This window comes from Danio rerio, chromosome 4, assembly GCF_052040795.2.
Source record: "Danio rerio strain M-AB ecotype USA chromosome 4, GRCz13ab, whole genome shotgun sequence".
Taxonomy (NCBI): domain Eukaryota; kingdom Metazoa; phylum Chordata; class Actinopteri; order Cypriniformes; family Danionidae; genus Danio; species Danio rerio.
Window position 1 is genome coordinate 2,121,893 of NC_141024.2, and position 15,898 is coordinate 2,137,790.

Sequence of the window (15,898 nt, forward strand, 5' to 3'; positions counted from 1 at the left end):
CCGGGGTTTTGAAATCAATGAATGCAAATAATCATGATAACCGTGAAACCGAGATTATTTCTTAGACTATAATCGTACAACCAAATTTCAGAATCGTTGCATCCCTAGTCCAAACACATGTGCAATAGGGGAATTGATGAACTAAATCAGCTGTAGTGTAAGAAAGTGTGTGAATGTGAGTGTGTATGGGTGTTGCAACTGGAAGGGCATCTGCTGTGTAAAAACATAAGCTGGAATAGTTGTGGAGACACTTGATGAATAAAGGGACTAAGCCGAAGGAAAATTAATTAATTAAATTAAAACGATCTTCCTTAACAATCAAACCTCTTCAAATAAACCCTCAGAAATAACCAGAACAAACCAAAATAACATAACAAAAAATATTTTTACTAAAACTGAACATTTACAGATTCAATTTTCCCAGACGATTCGTACAGATTCCACGCCAGCCGAAACACAAACCACACACACACACACTCACACAAGTTTTGTTTGCAATACAATGACGTCAGAGCAGGTTCTGTCAGATAGGACATAATTTAGACATGCTTTTAATCAACTGAAGAGTTTCACAGGAAAGAAAAAGTAAAAAAAAAAGGTAATAATAATAATAATAATAATAATAATTCACATCATTTTGTCCCTGACCAAGAAGCAGCATAAATGCAACCCGCGTTTAACCTGCCCTCCCTCTACGCCCAATAACATAAAAAACAAACAAACAAACCATTACACCTGGAGCCTACAACCTGTTTCCAGTGAAATTCACTGCGTTAATGACTGTAATAGGGACTGTACTACACATTCTGACAGGGTCCAGTGTAGTGACCACGCAAGGGATGCTGGGAAATCCCCCAGGCCATCACCACACGTCATTATCCTGATTAAAGCATATAGTGGAGCAAACATCAGCTCTGAACCAGGAGCACACCAACACTCACCCGATAGGCTGCAGTAGATGCTTTTGAATCATGTATTATTTTATCGTTTACGTTTTTTATTTTGTCTGAGAAAGTGTCCTTTAAATGCAAAAGAAGACAGGAGGAGATTGTTCCACTTCTCTCACTTGGCGCCACCTTTTCTTCTTTCTAAACTTCAATGTTGTTGCCGGCATAAAGCCTGGTCCATGTTCGGGCTGCAAGAGAGAGAGACAGAGAGAGAGAGAGAGAGAGAGAGAGAGAGAGAAAATCTCAAATATGCAATAAGATGAAGTCAAAATTATTCAACCTCCTGTTATCTTTTTATCGTATATTTCCCAAATGGTGTTCGTTTCGACTAGAATAAAAGCAGTTTTTTGTTTTTTTAAACCCATTTTAAGGTCAATATTATTAGCCCCCTTAAGCAATATTTGTTTCGATTGTCTCCAGAACAAAGCACTGTTATACAATAGCCCCTTTCACACAGTGATACCGGTAAATATCTGGAAAATTTCCGGAACGACTTTACCGGTATATTCAAAAAAGCGCTGTTCACACATGCGAGGACGTTACGGAAATTTTCCGGAAAAGAGCATTCACACATCCATTCCAAAATACCGGTAAATTCTGACATCATTCACCACAAATGAGCTTTAAACGGCTGCGCTTGTATTTGTAAACATTTGACTAAATTACAAACTCTGTGGATGATCAATATTGTGAACAACTTTCGCAGGATCACTTTCGCATGTCGAGATGTTCATAATATGTGCGTGTGCAGGCGCTCACAGGTTGTTTCACAGGCACACGCAAAGCTTGAAGGTAAACAAACAACGGCTTATCATAAGCATCTCATCGATGATTATTTACACAGTTGGCATTAAGAAGAACATATAAACGTGATCTGACTAACTTTTAGCAGCTAAATGTGTCTGGGAAAATATTCAAAGGCTTTTATTCTCACAAACCGCGCGGACGTAAATGCGTCTGACTGTTGTGATTGGCTAAAGCAGACGTCTCACATCAGCATGTTCTAGACGTGCACGCGCTTATTACGCCAATCTTCCTTCTGCATTCACACAGCGCAGCATTCCGGCAAATTGCCGGTAATGTTACAACTTCTCTTTCCGGAAAATAGCCAGAACGAATTTTCCGGTATTTTCAAAAAGGACCTGTTCTGTATGTGTGAAAGGGGCTAATGACTTGCCTAATTACTTTAACCTAATTAAGGTTTTTCTCTTGGCTCTCCCACCACTCCCCTTTCCCTGCCCACATGTAAACGCACACTCTTAGGCCCTGTTTACACTAATACATTTTCATTTTGAAACGGCACTTTAGAATGAAAACGAACCGCGTACACACTGACGTTTCTGAACAGCTCTCCATCTACACCACACCACTAAAAACGCACATCACGTGACCGCACACACACTCTGGCATGCACTGCAGCATATCTAGGCAGATGAGAGCTGTGCTCGTCTGACTGTTCATCAAGGATCCACCGCTGGATCTAATCTCACTATATTTGTTAAGCGTGATATTTAAATCATCCTGTTGTCTATATCTGACGACATATTCCCCATACTTTGAATCTATTACTTGTGCTCAGGTGTTTTGGCTGAGCGCAAAGATAAGCTAATAACTAATGTAACCATGTACATTCTGTATATTGACTGGTTGCTTGCCTTTATGTCCTATAATGTATAAACTTATTGTACGTTATACTTTTATAAAGGGTATTATTGATTATTAAAACTGACATTCAGCAAAAGAGAGGGTGTGCTTCATATTTTCAACGAAAATGAAAGGCAGTGATGTTATATAGGCACTGTTTTGTTATAAATATGCACACAGTGAAGATGACGCTCATATATGCAGCACAACGCCTCAACTTCTCTGCTGTCTGTTAAGTTGCTAATATCAAAATAGCAGTTCCTTTAATCATGTTTTCATTATATTGTTAAGAAAGTGAAACAACGTAGCCAGGATGATGTGAATAAAGTTATGAAGTGCATTTTTCTCTTTGAAGATTTACCCGATGTGTCCTCTGGAGTTTGTTTTCCATATTAAACTTGCGAAGTCTGAACTTACAAGGAGAGGATGCAGTACTGAACTGTGTGTGGGCTTCTTAATATTGAGGGAAATGCTCCAATCAGAGAGGCGAATGTCTGCAGCCACACCTCTGTTTACAGATGTCTCCAATTTCCCCCATCCACACTGACACGGAGCTGCAGCGTTTTAAAATGAAAACGGCCTCTTCAGTGTAACCAAAACACTCCGTATTCGAAGCTTGAAAACTCGGTAGTGTGGACAGATGGCTTAACCGTAGCAAAACTTAAGCGTTTTAAAACTAAACCGTATTAATGTAAACGGGGCCTTACACATCTACATTGGTCACTTTGTTCAACATTGGACTGCTAGTTACCTCATACTACCTCCCTGTATATTATTAAGACACTGTCACTTTATCATACAAGCTTTTTGCACTATATACTGCTTGCATCTCTGGTTTGCACTTCTTGCCATGTGTCATTAATTGTAATTGTCCTGTATACAATTTTTATTTTTACCTATATTATTTTTGATTGTGTGTGTGTAATTGTATTTGTTTTCTTTAAAATTCTACCTTTTGTATTGACATTAGCTGTTGTGCACCTAGGGTCTGAGAATAAAGCAGTTTCGATTCTCTGTATGTCCTGTACATGTGGTTGAATTGACAATAAAGCTCACTTTGACTTAACCTGGTTAAGCCTTTAAATGTCACTTTAAGCTGAATACTAGTGTCTTGAAGAATATCTAGTCAAATATTATGTGCTGTCATCATGGCAAAGATAAAAGAAAGCAGTTATTAGAAATGAGTTATTAAAACTATTATGATTAGAAATGTGTTGAAAAACTTCTCTCTGTTAAACAAAATTTGAAGGGAAATTGTGTGGTAAAGAATTAAACAGGATGGATAATAATTCTGTGCATATAAATATACTGTGATATAGAAAGAAAATACTGTATATGTAAATATATTTAAGTTGCAATCTGCATTCTTTGAGCTGTCACGTTTTCATTCTCCAAATTGGATAGTATTCTGTTTAAAGATTAGGAAGCAAGACACGAAGTGCAGCGATTCTACATTTATTTTACAATCTAATATTTTGTTATTTGCATGAATATTTAACTAAACATCCATTTTTATAATGTTTTGTACAAGACACTGTGTTACAATCTCTTCATATCTTAAAAAAAAATCTAAAACCCCAAAACAAACCATGAAGTGTGCTTCACACAGGTGAGTGGGCTTGACAAACCACCTGTAGAAGAAACCACTCTTCTCTCTATAAAAAATAAAGAATTATAAGCACTCTCCCCTTAATCAAGCACTTAATTTTCTGAGCAGTAACAGTTCCTTTGTATAATTATCCCTTGTTGTTGAGATCTAGTCACCATCTCTTCACTCCACCTATAGCTGTTGTGTGGTGAGCGCACTGGTGCTGTTGTTCTTTAGCTGCCATCGCATCATCCAAGCGGAGCTGCACGCTAGTGGTGGTGTTGAGAGACCCCCCTTGTGATTGTGAAGCACTTTGGGTGCACGATAAACGTGCTATAAAAATACACATGACTGTACATCTCACCTGTCTCGATGGCCTGAGCCTCGTTGCTCTTCCACTGTTCGGCTACATCATTGGCCAGTGGATCGTCAGGGTTTGGAGCGCTTAATAGAGCCTGGATAGACAGCAGCACCGTACGAATCTGGAGTGCAGGAGACCATTTATCTACAAGAGAAACAAGAGCTCAATGAGGATAATAAAATTACAGGATTGAGCAAAACTATTTTTAACAAACACTGCACAAACTTCCACCTACAGCTCAAGGTACATGTCTTTTTGCTATGAAGTCCTAAATAAATAAGAGAATACCCTTGAAGTTGTTAATAACATTTCAAAATAAACACTGGATAAAATAGCTTTATTTGTCATACCTCGTTAAATAAACGAGAATCAATAACGATCATCAGGCTTTCAAATAATGTTTATTTCCAGAACCTTTACTTTCTCTGTTCCTCAGGGGTGGACTGATTTTCCAGAGCCTCTAATACATCCTAAATCTTAAGAAAAAGATATATGTAATGATATATGTTAAGTGTTCATCAGCCTGATAGTCTGAGGGAAGAAACTTTCCTTCTGCAGCATCCGTTCACGCACCGGCCGGCTGAAGGAAAGTTTCTTCCCTCAGACTATCAGGCTGATGAACACTTGACACACCCCACACAGACTCTTCCATACCCCTCACTGCACACCATCTATATGTAGCATGCACTGCACTTTAACCAATCCATACTTGAAACAATACTGCCTACAACTATGTGGACGCCCATTCATTGTACACATCGCTGTCAATTTCACACTGTCGTTGTATTTGCACTGTATTTTGTACTGTCTGGAGCCAGCACATAAGCTTCTCTTCATAGCACACGTGCTGCTGCTGATGTGAAAATAAAAGTGATTTGTTTTGCTTTGATTTGATGTTGTTTTTTGATCATAAAACCAAGCATTTAAATTTTCCCAATACGTTATTGTAGATACAGAGTGATACTCATGCAATTTATATGATCAAATAAATGTCAGAAACTATAAATATATTACATAAATCTATTTAGAGGTCCAAACTGAGCAAACTAATCAGTCTTTCCTTCTAATTCTGACAATATCATATTACATACGCACTAATAGTCAACAAATGTGAAAACTTCTTACATATTCTATCTGTCGAAAGGTAAAAAAAAAAAAAAAAAAAAATATATATATATATATATATATATATATATATATATATATATATATATATATATATATATACTATTTATCTGATATTGTTTAATTTATCTGTCTTATAAATGTAAAGATAAGACATTTTTAAAATATATTTTAAGATAAATCACTGGACTGAATAATTTATTTCCACATAGAAACAACGAGCGCTTCCCTCGTCCTCATTAGTCCTACTTCATTTAAAAGAAAATAAGATCAATTATGATGTTCAGGCTTTTGAATAATGTTTTTCCAGAACCTTTACTTTCTCTGTTTCTCAGTGGTGGACTGATTTTCCAGAGCCTCTTATGCTGCGTTCACACCAGATGCGTCACACGCGTCAAGCGCGAGTGATTTACATGTTAAGTCAATGCAAAGCGTGAATAGACATCCTGTGGCGCGGAGCGAATGATGCAAATTGCGCAAAACAAATAGCACGATTTGCGTTTTGCGTGTTTGACGTGCTTAACGAGCGTTTTGCACGAATCTCTCGAGTTCGAAAATCTGAACTTCAGCGGACATTCGCGCCGCGTTAACCAATCAGAAGCTTGCTCTTGTGGGGGCGTGATTGTGACGTAGAACCTGTTGATGGTGTCCCAGGGGAAATCCTCCAGGCGACACCGACAACAAGTCATCAAACTGGGCTTGGCTCAGTCAGAAGCACCGTTGAAAGCCTCCGTGATCCAGGTTCAGTTTCTGGAGGAGTTTATGAGCTCACAGAGCTGGATGCACCTCTGAAAGCGTGTAGTGGATTCAGACACGACCCTAAACGTATCAACGCTGTTTTCAGCCTTCATAAAGTACATAAACACTGTTATTTTCTTCATAAAATCCATGTTAGCCATTTAGCTATGAAGCTACAGTCACCGGGCAGACAGAAGCCCTGCCCATCACGCGAATCCGCGTCTGTTCTGAAGTTAATTTGACACGCGAATGTAGCAGATTTGACGCGCGAATGAAGCGAGTAACCTCAAATGTTCACACGGCAATTTACGCACGAATAGCGCGATTTATCCGCGCGTTCCGCATCTGGTGTGAACACAGCATAACACATCTCAAATGTTAAGAGAAAGATATATGTTGTTTATTTAATCATAAAAGCAAGCATTTAACTTTTCCCAATACATTAGTGTAGATACAGAGTGATACTCGTGCAATTATTGCAAGAACTCGCTGATTTACATGAATCAGAATATTTTTGATCAAATGAATGTCAGAAACTATAAATACATTACATAGTTTTATTCAGTGGTCCAAACTGAGCAAACTAAACAGACTTTCCTTCTTATTCTGACAATATCATACTACATAAGCACTAATAGTAAACATATGTGCAAACACCTTACATGTTCTGTGTCGAAAGGTAATATTAACATATACTATATATTTTATATTAATTTATCTGCAGTATAAATGTAAAGATAACGGTGACATTTTTCAGATATATTTTGAGTTAAATCACTGGACTGAATAATTTATTTCCACATGAAAACAACGAGCGATTTCCTCGTCCTCATTAGTCAATTTAAAACAAATTAGGATCAATTATCAATCAGGCTTTTGAATAATGCTTTTTCCAGAACCTTTACTTTCAGTGTTCCTCAGAGGTGGAATGATTTTCCAGAGCCTCTAAAACATCTTGCGTCTTAAGAAAAAGATTTATTAGTTCATTTGTTGTATTAATTTTGACCATATAATATTACACAAGCACTAAAAGCCAACTTATGTGCAAACTCTTTATACTATCTATCTGAAGGTCCCATATTTTATTTTTCTTTTATCTGGCTTTACAGAGTTAGCTGAACACACTATAATCACCTTTCAGGATGTCCAGACAGATCCTGCCCAGTTTGTCCACATTGGGATGGTAGATTTTGGTCATAAATCGGACCTTTGGAGCCGCCATGGGATACTCCTCTGGGAGGAACAGCTCCAGTTTGAAAGTCCCGCCCTCAAATGGTGAATCCTGCGGACCAGCGATGACCACATGGAAATAACGAGCGTTCCCCTCATCTGGCTCCGCTTTGATTCCTGGCACAGGCTCGGCTAACAAGCGCTGCGTCTCCTGTACAAACACATGCAAGTGAGAAAACAATGCATGAAGATAAGTTTGTTTCACAGAAATCAGCTGAATTCAAGTGTGTGCCATCTTTTTTTTTTTATATATATATTAAAATCACTTGATTTACAGTCCACTATATATGCTAACGGGTTTGTTTTTGGTGAGCTGATGAACACACTTGATAAAAACCATCTGCAGAAACACTTTGATTGACATTCTCTCTTTGTACATGTCATAAATGGGGAAAGCCCCGCCCACTGGTGATCATCTTTCCCTCATTAGCATAGGACATTAGTCTTGTTTACCACTATAGGTACCACTATGCTGACTCATAGGCATCTGTAGCCCCACCCTCTTTTGAAAAGAGCACGATCTCATTTGAATTTAAAGCGACAGTCACCACAACAGCACAATTAGCATCAAAGCCTAAAATGGTCCGTTTCAGAGAGCTATAAAACAATTTTAGTGTGGTATTTTGAAATTTCCCATACTCTGGGTGACATTATACAGTTATTTTACAACTTGCAAAAGGGGACATAATAGGACCCCTTTAATTAATGAACAACCATTTATTGAAAAAAGGGGTACATTTAATTTCATGACTAGTGTAATATAAAATAGACCAACCAAATAGCACGTCAAAACAAAATGAATTGTAGATGGTCAAATTAAGTCAATCATACTGTCACTTCCGGGCAGTTTTTAGCTGCAGTGTGAATCAGATATGACCATAATAATAATATACGCTATGAAATATTAGGAAAACAAACAAAACACAATCTAAGCACTGATTGAATAACCATATGTTGACTCTCAATGCAGTTGAAGGCACGCCCTGTTGGCATGTACACTCTGATTACTGCATAGCTCTCAGTATCTCATCATCAAGTCTGTTTGTCCGGCGTTTAATGTAATTTCTGCATCTGTAAACACGTTCATGTGTCCTGCAGAGGCTCAAACACACCCAGACCATCATCAGCTGACAGAAATGCACCTCTGCTGGCTTAGATTACAAGGCAAAGACATTTGCTGCAAAACACACATCTTTATAGTACGCTTATTTCCCAGTATGTTCTGAAATGTTGATGTTTTACAGAGTGAGCGCGGGGAGCCTCCCTGCAGGGCCAGCAGGAGCAGCAGCACGTGCCATTTTCCAGATTTTTAACGCATCATTTACGCATTAAAAAGTAATACTTTAACAGATCGGACAACAGAAACATTACAGGAAATATACCTTAATAATCCTGCGCGGCAATCCAGCCATCTCGTTTTATTAATGCGGTTTGCACCGTGGCCCGCTCCCTGCTCCTCGCGTTGAGGTTGACAGCGCATGCGCGTGAGTCTTCCGGTAAAAAACCGTCATCATCCGCTTCAGTGAGGGTTTCTGGGAAATGTAGTTTCCATGCGTTGAATGCAAGTTTATTTTGTGTGCGCTCTATAATCTTATTCATAAATTCGTTCATTCATTTTCTTTTCGGCTTAGTCCTACAATTATTCATAAATTCATCTGTACTATTTATAACGTGTGTTATTTTATTTTTTAATTTTTATATTTATATTTAAATACCATATGCACATTGTTCCCCTCTCTTTTTAATACTATTGTTATTTATTATATATATATTTCTATTTATGTCTACACTGTATTTTTGTTCTGGAAGCTCATTTTGTAGTGACAAATTACTTCCAATAAAGCTGTTCTGGTTTATGATCCCCATATGGGACCTTATATGCAACCCAACACTGGGAAACACCCCCACACAATCTTTCACACACATAGACTACGGTCAATTTAGCTTATTCAATTTCCTATAGCGCATGTTGTTTGTGGACTTTGGGGGAAACCGGAGCACCCGGAGGAAACCCCCGCCAACATGGAGAGAACATGCAAACTCCACACAGAAATGCCAACTGACCCAGCCCGGGCCACCTTCTTGCTGTGAGGTGATGAAATGTAGACATATATCTACATAAATAGACTTGCTTTGGTTAAGAGGGTATTAATAATTTTTAACTTAGATAAAACAGTATTCTGACTTCACATTTTATTTTAACTAGGCTGAGACAATTAAAATGTAAGTGACACAAGAAAATATGCATTTTCATCCGCTTTTCCGGGGCGGGGTCGCAGGGGCACCAGTTTTAAGAGAGAACCCCAGACTTCCCTCTCCCAAGACACTTCCTCCAGCTCCTCTGGGGGGATCCTGAGGCATTCCTGGTCAGCCGAGAGACATAGTCCCTCCAGCGTGTCCTGGGTCTTCTCAGAGGCCTCGTCCTGGTGGGACATGCCTGGAAAACCTCCCTAGGTAGGCGTCCAGGTGGCATCAGAAACAGATGCCCGAGCGACCTCAGCTGACTTCTCTCAATGTGGAGGAGCAGCGACTCTACTCTGAGCTCCTCCCGAGTGTCAGAGCTCCTCACATAAGAGTGCCACCCTGCGAAGGAAACTCATTTCGGCCGCTTGTATCCGAGATCTTGTCCTTTCGGTCATGACCCAAAGCTCATGACCGTAAGTGATAGTAGGACAGTAGATTGACTGGTAAATCTAGAGCTTTGCCTGTCGGCTCAGATGCTTCTTTACCACAACAAAGCAGCACATCGACCACATTACTGCTGCACCGATACACCTCTCACCTCCATCCTTTCCTTCCTCATAAACAAAACCCCAAGATCCTTGAACACCTCCACCTGGTGGGACCATCCTCCTGCAGGCCCACCACCTTAAATATTGTTTATATTACGTTTATATTTTAAAATAGCAAATTCTTCTAAAAATGTTAAACTGTCCTAAAATCACATTATTATGACTAATATAAGATCATGATACTTTCTTTTCTCAATTTGGAGTTCCAGCAAATTTAATGCATTTTTAATCAGCTCTTAAATGTACTTTATTTATTATTTTTCCATCAGTTTAAGCTACATGAAAACTACAGGCTAAATTAAATTACTTTTAAATTAAAAAACTAAATTATTTTTTTAAATATTTATTTATTAAATTTTTTTACTTAGTTTTTATTGATTTTTTAGGAACATATAACCAGTGGGAACTAAACAGACAAATGAAAAATAATACATATATACATAAATATACCTATATATACATACTTATATAGGCAAATACATCCATTCCACACATGTATATCCATATACATACGTATATAAAAATATTAAATTAACATAATCAAAACAAATAAATAAGCATAAAATATCATAAAAGATTGCCAAACATTTTCACAACATAACCTCTTAGTTATGTAAATGTTCAATTATAAATAATTATATTGTCGTTGCAATAGTGTCTGGATGCAGCCTTTATTATGATGCAAGCTGAGATTGCATCACTCAGCGATTCACTATCAGACACAATGCACTCAATGGAGTGAAGGACGTCACTGTGAAGGGCAGGGTTAGGGGTGGGGTTTGGTGGGCGCATTAAAAAGCATTGGATGCAGCTCAGATTGCACTGCACCAGGTCTGCATTCAGACCCCTCTCTGTCGTTGAGGAGAAAGCCAGCCATTTACTCCATTTCTTTTAAAGGTCTCTAATTGTAATGAAAGTGCATGTGTCATTTTTTCCATTTCCTTAACTTTCATTCATTTATCTTCTTTTCAGCTTAGTCCCTTTATCAATCTGGGGTCACCACAGCGGAATGAACCGCCAACCCATCCAGCACGTTTTTTACGCAACACATGCCCTTTTAGCCGCAACCCATCTCTGGGAAAATTTCCCTAACTTCTGCTAAAATTTTTAACCATTCATCTATAGTTGGTTGCTCTTCGTATACCATTTCCGGTTATAGCTTTTTTTCTTTTTGCTAAAAATATCTTAAATAGACATTTACCTTTGTGGAAATATAAATTTATATCATCTATATATATAACAGAAAAGTTGTTTTTAGGGTGTGACGGACCTTAAAATGTCTTGGTTTTCCTGAACCCTGTCTGTCTCCAAAGTAATGCAAATTGTCAGTTTCACAGCATGGTCGTGTCTATCGTTTTCTCTTTTCGATCAACTGGTCAGGCGGTTTCTGTCTCCAGAACACGATGAGACCAGGCCTGAAAAAGCAGTTTACCCTGCCAACCACAACTCTTAATTTGCATGCTATAATGCACAATATAGACATGAAATCTTTGTCTTAATTCAGACTTGTGAGAGACTTGTGACAGACTCTTGATAGAGCTTGCAGACTGCGGACCTCTAGTAGGCTCTTGTAGACACAGCAGATTAACCAACACGTCTCAATAAAGGAATTCTGCTTGTTTCGAGTCTCCTGGACTGGGTTCTCTCTTCTTTTCACTCATTTATTTTTTTTTACAACACCTCCTTATTTAAGATTATTAGGAGTATCTTCTAGATAAAGTACTTCAAATGATCCAGGAATATGAAGATCAAAAATATCATCGATGGCGGAGTGCACCATTTCTGTTTTTAAATATTAAATGCACGTTTTTTTACGCAGCGGATGCTTTTTCAGCCGCAACCCATCTCTGGGAAAATTTCCTTAACTTCTGCTTTAATTTTGAACCATTCATCTATAGTTGGTGGCTCTTCTTATACCATTTCCAGTTATAGCAATTTTTCTTGTTGCCAAAAAATATCTTAAATAGACATCTACCTTCCTTTTTAAGATTAATAGGAGTATCTTCTAGATAAAATACTTTAAATGATCCAGGAATATGAAGATTAAAAATATCATTGATTTCTGTTTTTAAATATTGAATGCTTTTTTTAATGGTGTTTAATTGATCATGAACAAATTATATGACACAAATGTCTGCAGCAACAGCTAAACAAAGGATTTATTGAGTCAGTGCATGCACAAGAATACAGAAAACACAAACAAATCCAGATCTATCGGTCTTTGGGTGGATTTAGTTTCCTGCGTCTGTTGTGAAATCTGTCAGAGAAAGAGAAAACACAAACCATTTAATCAGCACATCACTTGTAACAGAGCGAAACGATTATATTTTTGTATTGTACAGACTGAAAACTTACTGTCCGACAGGGTACCAGCGGTGTTTGGTTGTGTAAAACATCTTACTGAGCTCTTCAATAGTCGGAGCCTTTTTGTCTGCTAGAACAGCTTTACCGAGTCTGTCTTTGAGCACTTGTTCATGTGTTTCTGCATGACCGCTGATGGCGTCTGGTCTGACGATAGGCTAAACCAACAAAGCACAAACATCAGTGTGAAGACTTTCACATAATTCTGCACATGCATGAAGATTAATGCATTTAAAGTTAAATAAGTTTACACACGCACCTGCGTGAGCTCATAGGGAACGTCATCTGCTGGATGAAAACATACTATTGTGTTTCCATCAGATGTCACAGCGATTTCCACATTGCTATATTAAAGAAGCAACACATTTTAATGCACGCATATTTATGCATTACACATACGCTGAGTTTTTGTCTTGTTTCTCATTCATTTTCTTGTCGGCTTACTCCCTTTATTAATCCATGGTCGCCACAGCGGAATGAACCGCCAACCCATCCAGCACATTTTTTACATAGCGGATGCCCTCCCAACCTGTCTCTGGGAAATGTCTTGTTTCTAAAATCTAAAAATTCTTATTGACAAGTGAAATAATGTGTTGTTTTCAGAAATAATATGTACAAATTAAGTCCGTTTTTCCTTAAAAGAAGCTAAATAATCTGCCAATGGAGGAAGCAAAGTAATCTTTTGGTTTTCAGCTTTAAATCATATTAATTTGCTTGTTTTACCACAAAAACTTGCTTAATTCTAATGCATTATTTCCAAAAAACAAAACAAAACTATATTTCTAAGTAAGTTTTGCGGTGTGTTAATGATGCTCAATAACACAATTACAACAACAGTAATACCTGGACCGTTCTGACAAGCTTCTTTAAAGTGTAAAAACTTATGATCAGATGTTCAGTAGTTATCCTGATAGTTTACGCCTCTGTGAATGCGAGAACCAAATAACATATGTTTTTTAAATCATTTATTGTATAACAGGAAGATGCATTTAGAAAACACCTTTTATTAGATTATTTACAATGGTACCAATAAAAGGAAAAAATAACAACAGAAATCATAACAAAAATATCAATAGGTCATATCTGATCTGATGATAGATATAATAGTTAAAATAATTAAGAGTAATGAGGGCAAAATAGAAATTATATCAGCGATTTAACACTAGAACCGCCATGGGGTCAATTTTACCCATCACTGATACTTGTCTGTATCAATAAAAGCAAACAACACATTTTCCCAAAACAAAGAAAAACTGGAATATATAAACTCATCACAAATTTGCAAAAGTTACCCCAAAATATTTTTTTTTTGGGTAGTAACAGTACCAAAATAAGTGTACAGTTCAGGCTCGTAGTTCAGGGGTGGTTCTTTTTTTCTCAAAATATGGACCTTTTTAGAGTTACACACCTCATTTTATATTTAATTATGAGATTTAATTAGATTTTAAGCACTATTGTTATCTGGATTAGTTTGTCGGATGGTTATCATAACCACAGAACAATCAGAGTGTTCAGTAGTTATCATGATTGTTTACACCTTTGTGAACGCGAGAACCAAATATAATTTTTTTTGGTCACACTTTACAATAAGGTTCATTAGTTAATGTTACTTAATGCATTTACTAACATGAACAAACAATGAACAATACATTTACTACAGTATTTGTTCATGTTAGTTACCATTAGTTAATGAAAACACAGTTGTTCATTGTTAGTTCATGTTAACTCACGGTGCATTAACTAATGTTAACAAGCATGAGTTTGGATGTTAATAATGCATTAGTAAATGTTCAAATATGATTAATAGATGCTGTACATGTGTTGTTCATGATTGGTTAATGTTAGTAAATGCATTAACTTATGAACCTTATTGTAAAGTGTTACCTTTTTTATCATTTATTGTATAACAGGGAGATCAATTTAGAAAACAACATTTATTAGATTATTTACAATGGTACTAATAAAGAGAAAAAAACAACAGAAATCAAAACAAAAATAATATAAATAGGTCATATCTGATCTGATGATAGATATAATAGTTAAAATAATTAAGAGTAATGAGGGCAAAATAGAAATTATATCAGCGATTTAACACTAGAACCGCCATGGGGTCAATTTTACCCATCACTGATACTCAAACTTACATAACAGACCTTCAGTAAAACATTACAGCCTCCCAAATTGCCTTCCCAGATATAAAAAAATTGTTCAGATAAAAAAATAGATGAAAAAGTGGGACATTTATACTGATAAGCTCCAGCGCAGGTAAATGAGCTAATATGATTTCACTATTTACAATTTGCAAATGTTTCTGTGAAATTATATCATTAGGGAGAAAGTTTGAATGTGTGAATATAAAACCAACTTTACCTCAATTCTATACGTGAGCCTTTCTTTGTGCTTATCAAATGAAGTGCACATTTAAATTAAGATACAAACTTAAATTACAATATATAAACACGTCCAATATACTCATGTTTAAAGTGTCTGTGCAACACTGACCTGTCGTCGTGAATGGATGATCCTCCAACAGTAGATTTGCTGACAGATGACAAAAATAATCCTGATAAAATTGGCAGAAAACAAACACAAACAGTAAACAAAACAGTCAATGCAGTCAGATAATGTCCCTGTAGGTGCTGTAGGTTATACAGTAGGGCAGTCGTTTACTCAAGTGCACCTGATTACACACATGTACAGTAGCTGCATAACAAATGATTTCAGGATATAAAGAGTATTATGACAGCTCACCTCTGAAGGGTTTTATATGTTTAATGGGGTTGACTGAGGTAAACAGCTTTGCTAGTCTGCTGATGTGACCCGACGCCATGCTTACTGCTAACAGTACCAATATTATGTAGAACGGAAATAAATGTTAAAAACCGGATGTGCGAAGAATACGAACACACATGCTTTCGGTCTGCAGCGTTGTATTAATATGTGTTTGTATTCTGTGTGTTGTTTTTCTGTTCACGCGTTTGTTTATAAATTAAATTATCTTGCAAGGTGACTTCTAATAAACCCAGGAATTTGAGTGACTTTTACACGCGTTTAATCCATTGCGCTACACAATTATTCCTTCGGGTGGGGACAGGCAGAGCTGTCAGAACCA

General features: G+C 37.1%; 2 protein-coding genes across 5 annotated transcripts; both read right to left on the minus strand.

The window, feature by feature from the left end:
- Positions 1–366: 366 nt before the first annotated feature.
- On the minus strand, positions 367–9,122 carry ube2nb (ubiquitin-conjugating enzyme E2Nb). Of its 4 annotated transcripts, none has more exons than XR_015481859.2 (4): positions 9,016–9,106; positions 7,538–7,784; positions 2,170–4,684; positions 367–2,094 (listed from the first exon to the last, which is right to left on the minus strand). XR_015481859.2 is itself a non-coding variant. In NM_200342.1 (4 exon segments), coding segments are annotated over 4 exon segments (465 nt in total). In that variant the 5' UTR covers positions 9,046–9,122; the 3' UTR covers positions 367–1,088.
- A 3,368-nt stretch (positions 9,123–12,490) lies between these two features.
- Positions 12,491–15,661, minus strand: mrpl42 (mitochondrial ribosomal protein L42). Its single transcript, NM_001327819.1, is given in 5 exon segments — positions 12,491–12,682; positions 12,781–12,944; positions 13,046–13,130; positions 15,289–15,349; positions 15,538–15,661. Coding segments are annotated over 5 exon segments (435 nt in total). The 5' UTR covers positions 15,617–15,661; the 3' UTR covers positions 12,491–12,636.
- Between the last annotated feature and the right edge of the window lie 237 nt (positions 15,662–15,898).